Raw genomic sequence first — 20,926 nt, 5'->3', positions numbered from 1 at the left:
AATGCTTAAATGGTCCAATCAGGAATTATGCAGTTATTTTACCCATTCGGATTGTATACACAAAAATTATTAAACAAAAAGAATGACCTTCTCGTGCTCTCAAAAGGGCAAAAGAAAACAGGTCAAACTAACACTAAGCGTGATGGAGAGAAGTTGCAAAACAAAGCTATGCTCTTGCAAAAATATGAATAATATATGTTTATTATGTAAACAACAAGAAATCTAATGCAGTAATTGCTCTAGTGGATTATCTGCAGACAAAAACATTACCGCGATAATGCCACATGTTTTGGCTTCATATTCCCGAAGAAAATAACCAGGTAATTAAAATTGAGAGGGTTTTTTTTTTCAGAGAATTTACATCGTTAGCGAATGCAAAATGAAGAACCAAATCAAAAGGAAATACTAGTAATTTGTCAGAAAAGCACTGTTAACCAGCAGATATGAAGGGGACAGAAACTCCTGATTGCAGAAATTGTTTAGCGCCACATGCACAAATAAAGCAAGTGCTAGTTTTGGAACCTGCAAAACATCAAGCTACAAAAGAAATTCAAGCCAAAAAGAAGAAAAAATCACATCCCACAAGGATTGGCATGAGAAAAAAAGATTGAAACTTTTCATCAAATCTAGCCCAACAACAAACACCGTGTCACGATGATATCTATCTCTTTCTCCCATGTTGGAGTCTGTATCTGAGTTTGCTTTGCTGTGGCCAATAGCATGTACGGTCTAAAGCGCTGGTTTTAGAAATTGACATAGACGCATGTCATTCCTTTTCCTTCTGCCTCACCAGGGCCTACGTGACCTATCCATTGACATGAGGTTCCTGCTCTTTTTTGGCCTGTGCACTTGTCTAGTTGTCTTTATCATTTCAGACTTTTCTCATCTGCCTCGCATTTGTGCCATGTTCGGGCTTTATGCATGGGTTGCCGGTCCATTCATTCAATTTGGATTAACTCTTACTAATTTTGGATATAAAAAAATTAAAACAAGGAGAAATTAATGTTACGTGTTTCAAGCTAATAAATAATTACCTACTCAATTCGAGATTGATCGGATCAAGAAAACTGATGTAAGTTAATCTATCGAGAATAATTGGATCACGAATCAAGAAAATTGATCCAAGCTGATTTACTGAGCTGACCTGACCGAGTCCTATAACTATGCTAAATAACTCATAATGGAAATTTGATAGATGATTGTTTTCTTTTTTTACCATATTTTTGTGTGTGTGATTGACGAGAATTTTTGCTATTGAAGTTGCTGTCTTTGGAGCATTACCTTACTGTATAATTTTTGGGACTGCAGTCGTAAAGGCCACGATTTCTTCCTGAATCCTTCTTGTTTTATACAAGTAAAACGAAGAGTGGAAATTGAGTAAATAACCGTAATTTGTTTTTTTTTACAAAAGTGGATAAGTTTGTGTTATTATTGACTGATCTTACAGTTTTAAAAAATGATATATATATTTTTTTTGTTCTTATCCGGGTATCCGGATACCCTTTTAAAGGATGAGATTACTCCTGTTCGGGGTTCGTAATTGTCCCTCCCAGTAAGTGCGTTTTCTGATAATCGAACTTGTATTCTCATCCTTGCAGGGATATAGCAGTGCCTTAACCGCTAGACCAATACTTTATTGGTTAAGAAATGATCCTTTGAAAGGTGTAAATTATTTTTTAAGAAGTATTATTTCTTATTTTTAAATGAAATTATTTTTCACTAATAATCCTAACCGACTTAAACCTTTTTAATTGGAAATTTAATTATATTGATTTAATTAGTAACATAACTAAGATAATAATAAAATATTGTTAATAATAGATATTTAATGCACGGTTTTCGTTCACTAGTATTAATAATAGGAGGTGCAAAAGTCATATAATTTTAACTTTGAGGGGTATAATTCAGCTGGTCAGATTCTAAATTTGCTCCCTAGAGATCACCAGTTCGAGTCTCACAAACTTCAGGGCTACTAGAGACTTACATGATAACTTCAGAGTTCGTGGGATTAGTCAAGATACGCGCAAGCTGGCCCGGACATCCACGTTGATAAAAAAAAAAAAGTTTGCTAAACTTGTGTCGGCGTGTAGATTTCCTTTGAATTTAATTAATATTATAATGAGCATGTATGAGATATTGACAAATAGGAATAATGATAAGATTTTAATAAGATTATCTTGCTTTTTTCAATAAAATACTGGTAAATTTATCCCCTTCTTGTCTCATTTGTAATAAGAAAGAGTTTCTTAGAAGAGCGGCACGTCCAAGTAGCATTTGTTTTTACATTGCTACATGCTTTTTAAATATAAAATATTTACTTTACGCTTGAAAAAGCACGTGAAAAAAAATAAATTCTCCTACTTGTTTTCAATGCTTATTTTGAGCTGTTGTATCTGTTGATCCAGTACTACTTCATACGAGCTGTCTTTAGCTTAGGAACAAGACGAATAGATCTTTTTTCTTCTCCCACAGACACAAGACGAATGTGGGAGGGAAATTGCAGAGCTTTTATAAGCGAGCTCCAGGCTATACAAGCATGTACAGATGTGCTAAAATACGATTTATAAAACCCGTCTTTAACTTCACCTACCAACCCACAATAACCAAGGCTGGATTTTCTTCTGACAAGAAGCGGGAAGAAAGCCCTGAAACTCCAAGTGGCCTCAATTCTGCCTACTGAATCTTCAGTGGTTATGTTATATTAAGGAAAAGGGGAGGTGGTAGTGGTACTATTCATCCAAAGATCAGGGAGATGGCGATTGCGGGCTGTACTTGTCGCCTATCTTACGTGTGAATCGTATGTGTCGAAAAGGTTGTCAGGAATTATCAGAGGCAACTTATCTACATACATAAAAAGCCTTCTTAGGTTATCTCTTGTCACCGTTGCCATGTCCACAATGTCCTTGCTGTCAGTAAACACCCAGAGATCTCCAGAGTTTACTCTCTTGAGACTGTCACGACAGAAGGGGCATGACTGGGATCTTGATCGCCTGCAAATCATTGCAACAGAACATTATGTTCAACTATGATTATGTATAACATTATGAAACGAAGGAACAGACAACTACTGGCATGGTACGGAGAAAGAGATGGGCACTAATACACCAACCAGAAAAGGCATTGCGTAAACTAATAAGAACAACATTCAACTGATGTGGATTCAAGGGGGGCCATCTAAAAGCCAGGCACAAAAACCTTACGTTTTCTCAGCCTGCAGCAGGTCTAACACTACGCATTCCATCTTGAACATGTGTTTTACCAGTATCATAGTGAAGGAGGGATAGAAAGACGGTAGCCAAAACAGAAGCAAGGCCCCAAAACCTATCATACATCAAGGCTGCAAAGCTGAAGGCCAGGCATGCCACATTAACTAATTTATTTGAGTGACTACAATGAGAAGGCTTTTTGCACCCAAAAGCCAGCAATCCTGGAATTGCAGAATCAATTTCATGGTCTAGCATTAGCCAAATAAGGCTACCAGGTATCATTATCAACTTCTTACAAAATTTCAACTTAAATTTACCTTCCTTTCCAAACATTACAGAACAGAGAGAGCAATGGGATCACTCATTCATGTTTACTCAAAAACAGAAATGAGATCATTTTTGATAATTCGCTGATGAACCTGTGGAAATCTTTCAGGTTGATGATACAGCATCCTTCCAGTACAATGTACAACAATTATTATAGCATTTCCTTTGAAATCACAGCCCAGCTGTGAGCCGGGATAGGATGTCACGGATCTTGCTTAAGTCAACTGCCATGTGCAAGGACACCATATCTTTCCCTGGTCAGGGATTCACTACGATACATGTAACCAAAAATGAAACAGAATGAAACAATTCTAATTTCCCAAAGAACGCTATTGTATCCATTTCTCATTTAAGTGTAGAGATTGAAAACCTGCACTACTTTTATCAGGATAAGGAAAAAGCCTAAAAGAAGCATTTTCCATGTGATCAACAAAAAAACTTGGCCAGCAGGGTAACTCCAGTATTTCAAGAGTAAGAGGGAGGGAGGGAGTACCATTCACGGTAACATTTCAAGCACATGGCATGGTGGCAGTTGGGCAGTACAATCTTGCTATTCATCTCCATGCATATTCCACATTCTTCTTCTCTTTCAATGTCAACATCAGCATGCTGCCTATGTTCCTCATCATCTCGTCTTCGGTACCTTTCCATGCATACCGCCTTCTGTTCCTTATCTTCTGTGTCAGTGACCCCTCTTTGAAGTTGCAATAAAGAGGGATAAATTACAGCTGGCCACAGTAAGGATGCAGATTAAGAAAACAGGGAGGGTCTAACTTAAGTGAATAATAAAGAAATTGTGCACAAAGATAATTGGAAGACAGAAATTTACCATAGAACTCCCTGATACTTGCTTTTCTTTCATGAGTAGTCATGGTGGTTGTGCCATCCACATAAACCTGAGGTATGGGGGAACAACCAAGTTTTCAATGATCCGGTTAATACTAGGGGGGAAAAAAGTACAGTCCCATCCAAATGAACAAAGTTCAACCTTATAAATTAGGATCCTTAGCAGTCCAAGTGCACCAGCAAGATGGCAGTCTGTCCACTGCACAAGAAAAAGAAACAGGTGTGCTGCTGGACTATATGACATTCTCATCTGAAGACAGGCTCCATCATAATCCCTTGAAATATCTGATGCCCTGCACCAACCATTGCAAAATAAAAATTTAAAATGGAGACATAAGAATCTAGCAATGGATTCAAGTTGATGAGCTCATAAATTTCATCAGTAAGACGCAAAAACTGGTAAAATGTACAAGACACAATAAAAAAAAAATCAAAGCATACTTAACATAACCCCCCACCCCCAAACCACAGGCTGCTGGAAACTATTTTAAAGATAAAAAAAAAAAAAAAAAAAGCAGAATATGGCATCTCCATCTTAGTTTGCCTTGATGATTGTGGCCTATAGGTCCACATTAATCAAGAATTTACAGAGCTTATCTTCAAACTTCTAAAACATTGTAAATATGCTGTGAACAAAAAAAAAAGATTGATTAAAAAGGATGCTTTGTGCAAAAAATCCCATAGTGAACATTCCAGGAAGCCTTTAAAGTCTTCAGCTTACAAAAATTTAAAATAAACTGGACTCTTGGTCCTTTACACAACTTAACTCAAGCTACAAATGACAGCATCTCCATGAACCAGATACCATTAATAAGCAGATCTAAATATGTGACTGCATTGATACATGATAGGTAGGAAGAGGGTCCCAGCAATAGATAATCCAACCCCAGCAGTCATATCATTATATACAATCACAAATAAAGTGATAACTCCATTAATGGGGTGGATACCATAAATCATGTGACGCCAAGTAAACTCAGCTTATCAAGATAATGAAACTATTCTCCAGTCTCCTCCAACTAAAAAAGAATGGCTTCCAATTGCAAGTGCAAATTGCAAAACCCACATAGATATTTTCAACTTGAACATCTTTGAAATACCATTTCAAGTAATAGGCTAACAAAGAAAAGTTTCCAACTTTCCACGAGAATCATTAAATCAATTACATAAATCACAAACCAGGCAAAACAATCCAGGAATTAAAATCAGTACGCTCAATGCTTGGCTTTAGCATGAAATGTAGCCATACCAACCACAAAGTAAACAGTCTGAACTCAAAAGCTAACCACAAGAACAAATTTCAAAGCCATAAAAAATTTCCATCTTGAAAAAAACTGAAATACACGGAGAAGACTTGCAACAGCTCAGAGATGAAGAGTAAAAAATGACTTGAAATTAGACTTTGTCAAGCAAAAATTTTTTTCCAAAGGGAAAAACTGTATATATTAACTGAGAATATCATATAATTCATTTTGAAAAAAAAAATGAAGAAGAAGAAGAGACAAGGTGGAAGTAGTGGCTAAATTCAACAATAACAAAAAAAAAACAACATAATTTAAGTTAAACTCAAGACAAAACAAAACATATTTAAGAAAAAAAAATCCTTCACCAATCTAACAAGCAAAACATTAAAAAAAATGCAAAAAGTCAGCACTTCTAGCATTCCACTCAAGCATCAATTACACCAAAAAAAATTAAAAAAAAATCACAGACAAATGTAACAACAAACCCCAGAAAACCCAGAAGAAAAGGAGAGAGAACAACTTACAGAGTATTAGCATGTTGAATATCAGCTTCAAGCACTTTAAGAGAGTCCTTGAAAGATTTTCTCACAGACCCTATATACATATCTCTTCTTCAAAACCTCCAAGATCAAGCAATCGGATTCTCTCTTCGGGTTAAAACCCTGAAAATTTTTCTTGTTTTCTCTTCACCAAAACCTCCTTCCTTATCTTTTTTTGGTGGTGGGGTTGGTTCTTCTCAGAGGAGCTTCTTCTTCTTCTACTCTGTTCTTGAAAGTGAAGCCATAGATAGAGAGGGGACACGTGGATTAGAGAGTGGGATGTCGTGGAGCTAGCGTTGAAAATTGAAAAAACAATTTACTAATATTTCGAAGATGATCCAAATAGTATTTAATTGAAACCAAGAAGGGTACAAACGTCCATTTAAAATTTTTGTATTAATTATTTAATTCCAACCACATTTTAGGATTAGGTAGTGTTTGTTACATATAACAGCAAGTACTAAGTTTATGTATTTGTTTGTTTGTGTGTTTGTAATTGTATTTGAGTATATTTTAAAAATATATTTAAGTTAAAAAATATTAAATTAATTTATTTTATTGTTTTTCAATTATTTTAATGTGCTGATATCAAAAATAAAAAATTTAAAAAAAATCATTTAAATGTATTAAATAAAAACACTTTTAAAAAGTATTTTGTACAATAATATCAAAGATATATTTAATATTTTTTTTCCTTGACTTTTTAGGTTGAAATCTTGAGATATTGCATTAAAAAATTATTATTTTTAATACATTGGATCAATATAAAGCTTAAATTCATTTTAGAAGAAAATTTAGTATCAATTGACATAGTCATACCTTGACAATACCCACCCACCAACCACACTGTTTTTTTTTTTTTTCAAACTTGTTATATAGATAGTTTGTCTTAATACGCGTCAATGAAAATTATGTTTGTTTGTTAAGAAATAGTGTTTTTAAAAAAACAATTATCAAAATCTTTTTCGACGATAATAAATTATATTCCGACACTCACCATGTTATAAAAATTAAATTAAATCATCATTTAAAATGCACAAAAAATAATTCTTTTAAAATAATATAATACAATCAATAAAAGGGAAGATATTTTCCCTTCATGATAAAATTCCCTGAGCAGAGCCTGGTTGACTAGCTTTCTTAAATTACACAGTTCAATGTTTCAAGTGGATATATTATATTAATTTGATGATTCATTGGAAAAGTGAAAAATTCAATATTTTTTATCAAAATAAAGTTATTTTAGGATGGTTTTTTTATTTTTTTTAAATATTTATAATTTAAATCGACTGGAGTCAACACATCTAATATATAATCTGAGCCAGAGTGCTAAGTTGATTCCTAGACTGAGACTTGTAACTATAACACCAACGGTGGAAAGGGAAGGAAATATTGTTCATGGAAACTTTTTTCCTCAACCAAACACAGCCTTAAGGGAGTCCAAAATTCCTCAGAGCACCGTCAGGATGCAGCAGCCCGTGACTGCCCCTTATCCACTCTCTTCTCGATACAATAATAACACATCCACTTTCTTTGGCTCTTTGTCTGCCACTTTTACCCTTGCTTTCGGTTTAGCTTTGCCTCCACGCACACTCCTGATCGTTACATATTTCCTCATACCTACTTATTGCCCTCTCCTTTTCACTTTATTTGCTAATATACCCTTCACGGCTCTAATCTGTCCTGTGATTTTATCCCAAAATAGCAAGAAATCAAAAGGTAAAAAAAACAACTATTTTTAGAAAGTAAATCTAAATAATAATCTATATTATATCTTAAAATTAATATTAATAGTTTAAGTTTTTAGATTAAATTGATTTTTTAACATGGTATCAGAGTCTTGATAACCAAGCGGTCATGAGTTCGAATCTCACCATCCCTATTTATTTGATAAAAATTAAGCACAAGATAATATGAGTCTGTATAAGTTTCAAGTTCAAACAGCTTTAACTTGAGGGGATGTATTAGAGAATAATATAAATTATATCTTAGAACTTTACCTAACAGCTTAAGCTTTTGGGTTGAATTGGTTATTTGACATTTAATTCATGTCTATAATTTACACCTATTATGTTATATAGTGAAAAGCATTTTTAAATTATTTTAAAATATATATATATTAAAATTGTAAAAAAATATTAATTTAATATATTTTTAAATAAAATATATTTTTAAAATGTATAAAAAAAAAACAGAAACTTGGACTTTCAAACACTTGCTCATTAACATTACCTCCTCTTTAATCTTATATCTACCTAGTACATTACTAGAAAGGATAAAGGAGTCGTTGGGCAATATGCTTCTATTGCCTTTTTTGGTGTTTTTTCGCGCACGAAAATGTTATAACATAACATTCTTTTAAAGGCAAAAGCCAAAACTACAAAATAAAGCTTTTTTTCAGTATGTTATAGCATAAAGGGAAACAACTAGAACCGTCCTTGTGTATGTAACAATTCAGGAAATTAATTCCTATAAATTAAAGAATATTTGATCAAAATCATACTGTATTTGGAAAATTTATGAAGATCAAACTAATTGAACTAGATTGCATTAAATTGTAAGATCTATGCTAATTAAGATTTACTAAAGTGTTTAAGAAGTAAAAAAAAACACTTACTTTCTAATAGAACGCCGGCGAGTCTACCCCTGCCCCTGTTTCAAGCCAGGGCAGATGAGCCCTGAGGACGACGGTGGGGATTTTGGAATTGAATGAAGCCCCATCAGACTGGGACAGAAGGAAGGGAAACTAAACAATGTTATGATAACGAAAGTGATGGCCCTAGAGTCACGGCAGCTAAGGTTCAAGCTATGATTTGTTTTTGTTTTTTAAAAATATTTTAAAAAAAAATTAATTTTGTTTTTAATTATATTTTTTTATTGTATTTTTAAATTGTTTTGATACTTTAATATAAAAATAATTTTTAAAAATAAAAAAATATTATTTTAATATATTTTCAAATAAAAAACACTTTATAAAACAATTACTACTACACTTATAAAAAAAATCAATCACCTAGTAGGCGGTCCAATGATAAGAGCTTGGGATTAAGGGATTTGCTCCCCTGTAATCTCAGGTTCAAGCCATGTGGTTGTTAATACGATGGTCACTGGAGGCTTATATTATCATTAATTTTAGAGCCCGTGAAATTAATCGAGGTACGTGCAAACTGAACCGGATATTCAATTTAATAAAACAAAAAAAACCTAAAAACAACATCCTAGGACAGTCTACAAGTAAAGGAGAAATCATTACAAACTCCTATTTCAGAGTCTAATATTTTATTTAAGTGCCCAACCTTCTATTCTTTTTTATTTGAGTGCGTACCTTTACTTGATATTGTTGTTACATGATGATGTGATCAGTATAAATTAACGCGTGATTGGTCTTTTTTACCAATACATGAGTGATACCGTGTAACTTATGAGGCAAAACATTATAGATTCTCTCCATGTTTTATCTTTTTTATTTTTTAATATTACATCAAGTAAATAATTTATTTTGATTTAATTTTTATATATAAACATGGTCTTTAAAATGCATCAAGATATTAAATTGATTCTTAATTTCATGAAAAAATAATAATTGATTTTAGTGTTCGTAGAAGATTGAAAATGAAGGGATCAAAATTAAAAAAATAAAAATAAAAAATGACATGTTTTTTGTTTTTAAAATATAAGGGTGTCAACTTTGATTTTTTTTTTCTCGGTCATCGAATTTTTTATTTATTTTCGGTTCAATTCTTCAATGTTGTGTTAATAAAATTAATGATTTGCTTTAATTTACTTTTTAAATGGTTATCTTGATTTTAAAAAATAATCAAGGTATTATGTTGGTTCTTGATTTCACGAAGAAAAATGATTTTATTATTTGAGAAAAATTGAAAATAAAAATTGAAATAGAAGAAGAATGGGAGGCCTTTGAAAAAAATTATATCAGCACCTTTGACCTCGGAATTCTGTCAAACTTTCTCTTCGGTCTCTTTACTTCAGAAATTAAACGGGAAGAACGCAGGGAAGCATCAACTTGTTTCTCTCCTAAACTCTAGTCAACCTGCATGCATTTTATACCTTCAATTATTGATTTATGTATGTATGAAGCTAGTTTACACATAAAGTTGAGGGATGGAGCAGCAACATGCATGTTCGTGTTGAAAAGATAATCAATTGTCAGCTGATGATTGAATCTGGGCACATCATTGTTCATGATGAACCCCATGGATGATTAACCTCAGGGTGAATAAATTGAAATAATTGAGTTGGATGCTCTTCATAATTCAGCCCGTTTATCTCTCAAGTACAGGGATGACTGCAATCCCTCTTCTTTTCTGCAGAATCTGATAAAAATAAGCAATCATTGTTGCCTCAGCAGCCAGCATGCAACCAACCTGCTGCTGCAATTCCAGTTATGAGTTCTGCATAAAAGGATCTAAACATAAAGAATAAATTGGAAAAGGGATTTAATTTCTACGCACATACTTTCTAGATCTGCTCGTCAATTTCTTATTTCATCCAAGATTTGACTTTGCATCCTCTTGAAGGATGCTTTATCATCAAGTTGGTGAGCCTCGCCAGTCACCAAGTAGCTCAATCTATTTAATTATGATAGGTATATGGTCAATTAACCAGTAATGTTAATCTATAATATAATCATGATTTTCATATTTATTATGATTTTTATATTTATGTAATCATCGAAGGTCCAGTTATTCATATTTGTTACTGATATTCTCTCCTAATGTGCACATTTTATGAAGAAATAACGGCAGCACTGTTTTGAAGAAAATTGATGGAAAATACAAACAAGCATGAACAAAAACCTTAATTGATAACACTATCATATTTAACAATTTTACCATAAAATTTTTTATTAGTATTTACACTAACATTTTATATATAATTATTTTACCAACGAAATCACAAATAGAAACCTTCTATCAATAAATTCTGGTCTATTTATAAGTCTACCGCAATATACATTTATTTTTAAACAATTGTAGGCGGAAATAAACACATATCATCAAAGTTTTTTTTTTTTTTTTTCAATTACATATCATTTTAATTTGCATGATATAACATCAAGCCATCCGTGCAATGTTGTTATATCATGCTTGAGTTTTGTTTTGGATAAAAAAAATTGGGACAAAATTGAATAAAAAAAATTAAAACATTATTATTTTTATATAAAATAAATTAAAATTGACCCGGTCGAATTTTATCTAGATTTGACCTAATCATCCTATCAACTCACTCTGGTTTTGCTGTTTCATTATCCAAAATAATTTAAAATAAAACCTAAACCAGGCTAGGTTTAATTGACTATGCATCCACCACCTCATAAAAAAACAGGGAGGAGCAATTAAATCTATGAGTGTGTGGGGGAGAGGAGGGAAAAAGATATTTGGTGGGTGGGAAGGGCAGATATGTGATGTCCAGCTCACTAGGCTAAGCCATAACCTGTAGATTATCCTGTCCACCTCATCATTCAACAAATAAACACTACTATATAGTTTTCTTAATAAAAAATATCATTGTTCGATAGCCATTTCATTGCACTGTCCCTTTCACCCATTCTTAGATAAACAACATTATTTATTTCAACATTACTTGCAACTCTCAAGAATTGTGTAAAATTATAACTTTAAATATGTTCATGCAGACATTATTTAATCTATTCGAAGCATATATCTGAAGGGTTAATTTGAATTAATTTTATGAATTTTTCTTTAAAAATAAAATTAACTAGGGTTAATGAGATCTACCTAATTATACTAAATAAACTCCGATTTAATTTAAAACTCAGTACAAGTTAAGCAAGTCAACAAGCTACCAGATTGAACGTTGAGCTGGCGCAAGTGGCCATTTGTCATAAGAAGAGTTTGTTTGGGAACGCGGTGCAAACCGCATCCCCTCAAATTTTGAATTTTTTTTGCTAAAAATTATTTTTTATATATTTTTAGATCGTTTTGATGTGTTAATATTAAAAATGAGTTTAAAAAAAAATATTAGTTTAATATATTTTTAAACAAAAAAATAACCATAACTATTATCCCAATTCTAAAGAGACCCGAAATCAAGAGAGAAACTTGGCGACACATGGTGGCTAGCTCAAGAGCAGGCTGCAGAGCTTCTTTGCCGTTGTCGGATAATTTCACTGGGAAGTAGAAGTGTCCAAGGGCTCGTGCCTGAAGGCCAGATTCATGCATGGCTTTGAGCCTTGGGCCCTTAGCAAGCATATATATAGTTAAACAACCAACGGAATCGTTCCAATGAGATGGACTCAGGCCCTTATTGCCAAGACCTTGTCAAGTATCAACCCCAAACTTTAAACATTCTTCATTTTAGTCCTTATATTTAAGGATTTTCTTTTACTCGGAATATGTATTTGGCCCTTCGAATATATATATATATAAAAGATAAAATTATTTTTTTTTCCTATGGGGGAATGGAAACTAGACTCTTCGTATCATTGACAAAAACCTAAAGCTAGTAGCTCTACGATAAATTACAGTTCATTGTAATGGTGATTTGATAAAATTGCTCCTATTTAAAATACATCTTTCAACTACGGAGTTAATGTGGTCTTTTTAACGCGACATAATTGTTTTTAATAATTTGTGAGGATTAGGCTGGTCAATTTTTACAGAGTAAAATTACCAATTTACCCTTATAATATAAAAAATAACTTTAAAAATACAATACAATAAAATTATGTCTATAGGCTTACGCATAGTTTTGAAACCCGGCCTGGCTCAGCGGGTCGACCCGGAACTGGAACCGGGTCGGGTTTAAGAAAAAATAGGGAAAGTCAAAACCCGGGGTGATCTGGTTGACCTGACAAGACCCGATCAAAAACCCGATTGCAACTCGTTGATTTTTGTTTTTTTTACTAAAATAATATCATTTTAATTTTTTTAAAAAAATTAAAATTAACCTGGACCCAGATCCTAAACTAGACCGGGTTTAAAAACTATATTTCTACAGAGAAAGGAATGGATAGAACAAAGTTGTTAAAATGGGGATCCTGAGCTGTGAACAGGGAGGAAGGGGTTTTGGTAGCATTGAATGTGGGCTCACAAGATTATTTAAACTAGAAAAATAAACAATCAGTCTTATAAATACACTACGTATTAACATATCCTTAGTTTTAGTATTCCAGACCTAAATCATTGCGGGTAAAGTTTGTGCCTTCAAGAATGGTTGTGAAAGATTTTATTTGTTTTTATTTTTTAATATTATATTATTTGGTGATTAAGTTTTGTAATTTTATTTAATTTTTTCATATATAATTATAATGATATCATGACTGAGTTAAAAATTTTGTATCTTGATCCAAGTGGGCTGAAATAAATAATTTTTTACTGAAATAAATAATTTTTTATTTTTTTTTAATTATATATTTTTTTAATTCTCATTCTTCATCATTTTATTTGCTAGAAATTGAATATCAATTTTTTTTCTTTTCTATTTTTTTTATAGAGCCATCACATTCTCATTTGATTTATTAGAAAATGACCTTAAACTTTTTTTTTCTTGATTTTATTTTATAAGTCGCAAGTTTTAAAGATTAGATAAAGTTTAGAAAATTTGCTAAGGTCTCCTTGTTTTTTTTCTTTTAAGCAGGTGTTTTTTTTTTTATCATTTTGTTTAGAGTTTCGCTTTATTGTTTTTTATGTTTACCATCTATAGGGTTAGCCTCGAGTTTATGATCAAAGTCATCGGTTTTAAAAATTAAAGTGGGTTGATTTTTGTTATATTTTTTTCTTCTTTTTCTAAATTGATTTATTTCATTTCTAGCCTTCAACATTTAATTTACTAAAAATTGATCTTCGAGTTTTTTTTTTCCTTTCATTTCTACTTGGCTGTCTCGATCCTATTGCTATGATCGAGATATTAGCGGATTAACTAGATTTTACTTGGATTTTTTTTGTAGTTTTTTTTAATTAAATTGATGTTTTTATCATCCTTCAACATTAGGTCATTTGATAATTGAGTTTCATGATATTATTCAATTTGCTTTCAAACATGGTTATTGAGCAAAAGATTTTGCATGTTGATCCGAGTGTGCTCGAATCGAGTTTTTTCAACCTTTTTTTTAATTATGTTATTTCTTAATTTTTGTCCTTCAACATTTTATTTGCTAGAAATTGAGCTTCAACTTTTTTTTCTTTTCAATTTTTTTTTATCTATGAAGTTATCACTTTTTTATTTGATTTATTAAAAATTACACTTCAAAATTTTTCTCATGCTTTTTTTTACGAGATTATCTCAATCTTATATCCATGATCGCGGCGTTTGCGAGTTAACCTTGTTATCTGGGGTCTGCTTTTTTTTGTTGCTCTTTTTTTAAATAATTTTTTTATTTTATTTTTATCCTTTAACATTAAATTGTTTAAAAATCCTAGTGAATTTAGGTCAGATTTTTTTTATTTTTTTTATTATTAATTTTTTTAACAATTTTTTTATGATTATTTATCTGGGGCGCTATCAATTGATGGGAATGATGTGAGAGCCTTGTACAATTGAGGCCTTGCCCTCTCCTTTCGCGCCCAGTTGATTGCAGATATTGGACCAGTAAGAGTTCACTGGCACCTTGACATTGTTATAATTTTATTGTTGATTCTGTATTGTGCTGCTCTGATGTCAATTGTTGTGATACTCAGAGCAGCTTGGTTTGGCCCTTCTTGTACAAGTGTCCATATAATTAGCTCGATTGGGATTTGGACTATAGGAATAAACTTTCAGGAAGCAGCCTACTTCTGAACAATTTAACACTATCGTTTTGGATTTCAGGAAGCTGCTTATGATGCTGACAAAGTGTTCTTGGCTGCAATTGACAAATTTGATGCCATGTTGTCCAAAGGCAATGTCTACGCACCAGATGGTGAGTAACTTTGTCTTCTTCACTAAAAGTAAAGTGTGTTATAAACCTGTACTGGAAGGCTTCGTTTAACAAAAGATGATATTCATTAAGACAATTATAATTGGATAAAGGGAGACTCTTGTGCCTCACCTGGAGCTCCAAGAATCATAGCAATGTAGGAGTTGCAAACATAATGTTATCATCATCATTCAGTAGATAAGATTTGTATCTTTCAAACACATGCTCTGATTGCAATCATAAAGTGCTCTTATTCGTCAAATAACAAAATGAATTTTCTTTCAGAAGCTATAGAAAAACAAGCAGTGCGGCAAAAAAGTATGAAATCATGCTGAAGTTAAACACTTGTGGTTTGCAGCCTTGTATAGATGGGGTGTGGTATTGCAGCAGAGTTCTCGTTTACAGCCAACTGATAGCAGAGAGAGTGAAGTTGCTGCAACAGGCAAGGAGGCTATATGAAGATGCACTTCACATGGACTAGCAATCTTCAAGTAAGAGAAGCCTTGTTGCCATGTATGTCTGAGTCTAATCATAGGCTCTTGTGATCACTTTGAAGCAGGAATTGATTGTTTCAATGCCTTTTATTTGTATTCCTTCATTCTTTCTAGTTTGAGTTCACCAGCTAGGTTGTATTCTATCTATAGAGATTAATACCCAGATAAGAAAATAAAACGGATAAGGTCTTCCTAATCTGCTTGAGGCAACCATCATCACTTCAGGCAACTGATACTGTCTCCTTTTCTTTTGTAGAACTATGCCATTTGTTTTTCGGGCATGTTCCACCTGAAACACCAATAAATGACCTTGTTAATGGAAATTATTGCTCTTCTGTTCCTTCTACCTTTTTTTTTTAATAACTTTGGTCAAACTTGGGAAACGACTCTTTGTTGATACAAGTCATTGATTTTCCATTTTAGAAAAGAACATCTTGTGATCAAACTTGATGGCCATTACCTTGACATAATGGTAGCAGTCTTGGTTTTACAAGCACAAGGACTTTCAGAATTTATTTTGATCAATTGTATTATTATTTTTTCTTTAATTTTGCCTTTCTTGACTGGATTATACTATGTGAATTATGACCGTCTAAAAAAGACCAGATTGCAAATGAGCGGACCGGATTTAATATGCATCTGATGCGGATTTTTGTTTAATTCTGCCAATCATACTCCACGGTGGATTTATAATACGAACACGGCTGAGCAAAGAGAATGGCTCGGCAAACAAAGTGACAAGGCAAATGAGAGGAACAGATATGATATGCAGGCATCTCTGTCCTTTCAAACCTTGTTAGCAATTTTCAACATTTTTTCCCCAGTTATTTGAATGTAGTGAATGCCTTAACGTCTTTGAAAGCAAAACAAGTTTCTAAGCTCTTTGATGCCAAAACGCTACTGTTTGCAGCTAAATTCATATTATCCACGCCCATTATAATGTTTGTTTCTTTCGACAATTACAACCATTATATTGGTAACGGTGAATTAATTTAGTTCATCATAAAAGGTCTAATTATCGAACAATTCCTTGGGACTGTGATGTCCATTCTGGCATTTTCACAGTTTAATTAAAATATAACGTTTTCGAAATTAAAAATATATTTAAATATATTTAACAATTCCTTGGACTGTGAATTAATTCTGGCATGATCACACCATTGACCTCAAACGTTCCCGCAAAACTTTAATCATTCCTGCGAAGGTAACACCACCAACCAAAGTGCCATCCTCTTCAATAACCCATGTGTAGCTTGAACGATGTGAAAGGGCTTGAATCATCACTGCTACCAATGAGCTCCATGGATAGCACACAATTGTCTCGGTGCTCCTCCCCACTCTTGCTGAATTCCCAGCTATCCTCCCACTCCTTACCATTCCGAACTCTTCGTCTGATGAAGATGAATAGGATGAATCAGATGAAGATGATAAAATTCCTGATTCCTCTTCTATTAAGTCCAACGCAGGTCCTAGATTCCTCTCTTCCAGTCTTTCCTTCACCAACATTATCAGGTCCTCCGGCGGGTCACCACATTCTATGTAAGCCATCAACTCCCCGGCTGAAAGTGTCGCAATTGCAGCAGCCACTGTCTCGTCACAGAAGTTCAATGTGAATGGTGAGATTTCGCCAATCAACTTGCCGTCTGCATCAAGAATTGCTACAGATGTTTGTTTAACGAGGGATTGAGAAATCAAGGGCAATGCAGCAGGGTCATCGTAATGGACGGTAAAGAAGGATTCAGTATCAATGATGTTGAGGGACTCGATGGTGTGGTTTGGAGTTGGAGAGAAGAGGCCAATGGAGTTGAGGAGGTAACGGACTATGTCTTCCTGAGTGAGCCAGCAGTACTCACGGTTGTTGTGAAGGGTGGAATTGGCAGTGGATTTGCTTATCAGCTTCTTTCTTGTGAAGGGGTTGTGAAGTGGTATCACAAGGTTCTGTGCACCTTCAAGGATGAGATCTATAGCCTCCAGTAAGCTGAAAAAGAGTAAACAGAAAATCATTAGATGCACATCAAAACACAATCAATATGAGACAAACAGAAACAGAACAGGAAATCTCAATGAAAACCAGTTTCAACTGCGATAGTAGTCATAAAGAGATGTAAGTTTCAGAATCCCATCCGTTTCTTTTCTTTTTACTACTTTTGATTACAAGAGAGAGGCTCAGACCTGAGCCGTCCTCTTGAGAAGGAGGGGGGAGGGAGGTTGAGTGCCGTTGAGCCACAATACTAATCGGCAGCCACACATCAGTTACTCCAAAATTTGTCTCTTTTATGCAAAATTTCAGATAAATCTTCAGTGATTTTCAAGTTACACCAATAAATTTTCTGAACTTAGTTGTCGCATATAAAATTCATCAAGATTTTAAGTATTTATGCATCACACCTGCAGGAAAGAAATCTATAGACATTGAAATCTCAATTAAAAACATATCGATGGTCACCTAGTTTCCAAATTCTGGACACAACAGGGTTAGGCGACACATTTCAAGAAAACTTTAGATTTTTAACAAAAGAAAAAAAAACAAAAATAAATAACTCAACCGAAAGGTAATCTAATAATGGAGAAGAGAAAAATATAGAAGGTGTGATAATAATAATAATAAAAAAAACATTACAATAAAGAGAAATAAACATTAGAAATCCAAAATTCTCTAAAAAAACAAACAATTCCAAATCCAAATCTCAAAAAAAGAAAAACCCTTTTCAAAAAATCAATGGACATACCTGGCGTGAGGTTCCAGGTGCCTAACAAGTCCAGAAACCTTAGAATTTAGAAGCAGGGACACCGGCTCCTGCAAGGCTTTCCCTGGATTCTTCAAATTCTCTTCTTTAGACAGGAAGCAAATCACATCTGCCAAGCAAACTTTGCCAATGCATTTACATTCTGCAAAGTCAACCTTGATCGATCTTGGAGAGTTACAACGGTGATGTTGATCACAGCTCCAAACGCTTAAAAACAAATCACCAAATCTCTTAAGAGCAGACAACGCTTCCCCGACGGTTGCAGAAACAGACAGAGAGCTCAGCGCAGGTTTTCCAAGACATAGGTCCGACACCTCATGAGATAAAATACTTGCTGCCATGCACAGAAAGAATTTATCAGAGAGGAGTAAGAAATCAACACAAGGGTTTTCTTTCTTTCTTTTTTCAGAGAGAAAGAGAGATTTGTGAGAGGAGAAAAATTGGAAGAAATGTGTGGTGGTTGAGTTGTGGAGTGGGAGAAGGAAGGTTATTTATAGGCAGTGTTTTACTTTTACTCTCACGGACGGATTTTTTTAAAAGATTATCACAGTAATTTAAAAGTTTTTTTTTTAAATAACACTATTTAAAAAGAATTTATTCTAATAGTATATTCTTATTTTATTGCTTTTTAGAATTTAATATTTATTAAATATTGTTATTTTCAAAAGTGACATGATAATTATTACACTTTAAAAATACAACATATTATAAAATTTAAATATCTCTCAAATCAATTAAATTAGTGTCACGGTTTAAACCACAAATTTTAATTAATGTCATTGTTAAGAAATACGACATTAATTATATATTATTTTTTAAAATTATAATATTAATTAAATATTGTGGTTTGGAAATACGACAACTACAAATATGTTATTTAGCTGAGAAAATTTTTGATGCCTTGTTACAGTTTAGCCTTACATAGACTTGGTTAGCTAGTTTTTAGATACCGCTCTATGGTATCTTTTGTTTTTTATTTAATTACAGATAAAAAGTTATTTGGTTAGTAAAATAATTTTTATTTTTCGGAATGAGTTCTATATATAATTGCTAAGATAACTTAATTTTTTATTTAGTTTTCATGTAAAAATCTATCACATAATAATTTTAATCAAATCTATTTTTTAAAAACTAATTTTTTAAAAATTATAATTAAAATTATTTTTCTTAAACTTATTTTTTAATACCGTAACCGCAAAAGCTATATAACAACTCTGAAAACACACTAATTTATCAACCAAGGTCCACAATAAATAATATAATAAATTTAGAGCAATAATCTTATACAATAATAGACATTTCTTATTGTTTAGGACCACATGGGCCCACCGCAATCAACGGAGCTCTGCTCCTGAGCACACGCAAATAGATAGTGATGGAATGTTTTAATTTCCATAATAATAAATATTGAATTATGTATATTGGGATGTCAATTATGGAAAGGCATCTACTCAATTATACATGAAGTGATTGCCACTTCATTTAATATTAATTAGATTGTGTCCTTAAGAGCGTGTTTGACAGTGTGGTTGCGAGTGTTTTTCAAATAACTTTTCGTGTCAAAATGCATGTCAATGATGTTTTTTTATTTTTTAAAAATTATGTTTGACATCAGCACATCAAAACAATTTAAAACGTACAAACCATATTAAATTTTAGCAAAAAAAAAATTTCAAATTTTTTGGGAACGCCGGTTAAACCGCGTTCCCAAACACTGTCTAAGTCATATGTTAGAGAAACCCAAAACTATATTTTTTTTCATTTATTTACAAAGGCTATACCAACAAAGAATCAAAGTTATTAAATATAGTCTAGGTCACTAATTATATGGGTTAACCTTATCAATTTAGAATGACATTGTTTTTTTAAAAAAATTTAAATATAATATTTTGATTTTTTAAAAAAAAGTTAAAGCCAAATCTTGATTGGATTGACTAGCTCGATTAGGTCTAATTAAATCATATTTTATTGATTTATTTTAAAACCTCACTCAAACTAAATTCCAAGTTAATAGATTACGGGTTGATTCATTATATCGAGTTAGATTAAATAATCATGTTTAAAAGTGTAATTATAAAAAAAAAGAAAAAAAGAAATTTTAAAGTGTGTCTATAGTATTATCCACATATACTATACCCGAATTTTAAAAGGAAAATCTCTCAACTTTTACTAATATCTTAAACAAAGAATTTACATAATACAAGTGTGTGTGCTATGCATAAAGATTGTGTACTACATGGTCAAAGCCTTCCAAGCCTATTTATAAACAAGTATAAGAGGTTACAAAGCATATAACTACCATCCTTACTTTTTATAAAGTAGAGGGCATTTTCTCCTCCATATTCCCGTGAACTTAATGAGTAGTTTTGACTCATGATCTTAGTGTCTTGAGGAGCAATCTCAGTCATACCTCCATGTTCAGCAATCATGCCCCCATGATCTGGCCACTCATTTCCTCCATGATGTCATGATCATAACTGTCATAACTACCCACCACAATGTTGTAACTGTAACCCACAATCTGTTTGTCTATGTGCCACCACTCTACTAATATTCTAGATGTGTGTTTGCCACATTGGAAAGTCTATAATCTAAGTCTAGTTTCATGTCAAGTGAAGAACCTATGACTCGCACGAAATCAATAC

General features: G+C 32.7%; 2 protein-coding genes across 2 annotated transcripts; both read right to left on the bottom strand.

The window, feature by feature from the left end:
• Positions 1 to 2,338: 2,338 nt before the first annotated feature.
• Positions 2,339 to 6,479, bottom strand: LOC7477415 (E3 ubiquitin-protein ligase AIRP2). The gene is made up of 5 exons (XM_002305771.4): positions 6,148 to 6,479; positions 4,522 to 4,672; positions 4,363 to 4,429; positions 4,027 to 4,261; positions 2,339 to 2,990 (listed from the first exon to the last, which is right to left on the bottom strand). Exons 1-5 carry the CDS (start codon positions 6,225 to 6,227, stop codon positions 2,780 to 2,782), a joined length of 744 nt encoding a protein of 247 aa, XP_002305807.1. The 5' UTR covers positions 6,228 to 6,479; the 3' UTR covers positions 2,339 to 2,779.
• A 10,023-nt stretch (positions 6,480 to 16,502) lies between these two features.
• On the bottom strand, positions 16,503 to 18,735 carry LOC7456806 (CBS domain-containing protein CBSX5). Its single transcript, XM_002305772.4, has 2 exons — positions 18,264 to 18,735; positions 16,503 to 17,512 (listed from the first exon to the last, which is right to left on the bottom strand). The coding sequence occupies exons 1-2, from the start codon at positions 18,620 to 18,622 to the stop codon at positions 16,687 to 16,689; spliced, it is 1,185 nt and encodes a 394-aa protein (XP_002305808.1). The 5' UTR covers positions 18,623 to 18,735; the 3' UTR covers positions 16,503 to 16,686.
• Positions 18,736 to 20,926: the final 2,191 nt, after the last annotated feature.

The sequence above is a fragment of the Populus trichocarpa genome, chromosome 4 (genome assembly GCF_000002775.5).
Source record: "Populus trichocarpa isolate Nisqually-1 chromosome 4, P.trichocarpa_v4.1, whole genome shotgun sequence".
NCBI lineage: Eukaryota > Viridiplantae > Streptophyta > Magnoliopsida > Malpighiales > Salicaceae > Populus > Populus trichocarpa.
Note: the sequence above shows the minus strand (reverse complement) of the source record. Positions and strands in the feature narration are given on the sequence as shown.

What these genes read in the sequence shown, in the direction of transcription:
- LOC7477415 (XM_002305771.4), bottom strand. Translation starts at nt 6,227, where the DNA reads ATGTATATAGGGTCTGTGAGAAAATCTTTCAAGGACTCTCTTAAAGTG. An exon ending in ATTCAACATGCTAATACTCT is followed by an intron (nt 4,673 to 6,147) that starts GTAAGTTGTTCT and finishes TGGTTGGTGCAG; the next exon opens with GGCATCAGATATTTCAAGGG. An exon ending in TAAGGATCCTAATTTATAAG is followed by an intron (nt 4,430 to 4,521) that starts GTTGAACTTTGT and finishes CCCATACCTCAG; the next exon opens with GTTTATGTGGATGGCACAAC.
- LOC7456806 (XM_002305772.4), bottom strand. Translation starts at nt 18,622, where the DNA reads ATGGCAGCAAGTATTTTATCTCATGAGGTGTCGGACCTATGTCTTGGA. An exon ending in CACCTGGAACCTCACGCCAG is followed by an intron (nt 17,513 to 18,263) that starts GTATGTCCATTG and finishes ACTCTTTTTCAG; the next exon opens with CTTACTGGAGGCTATAGATC.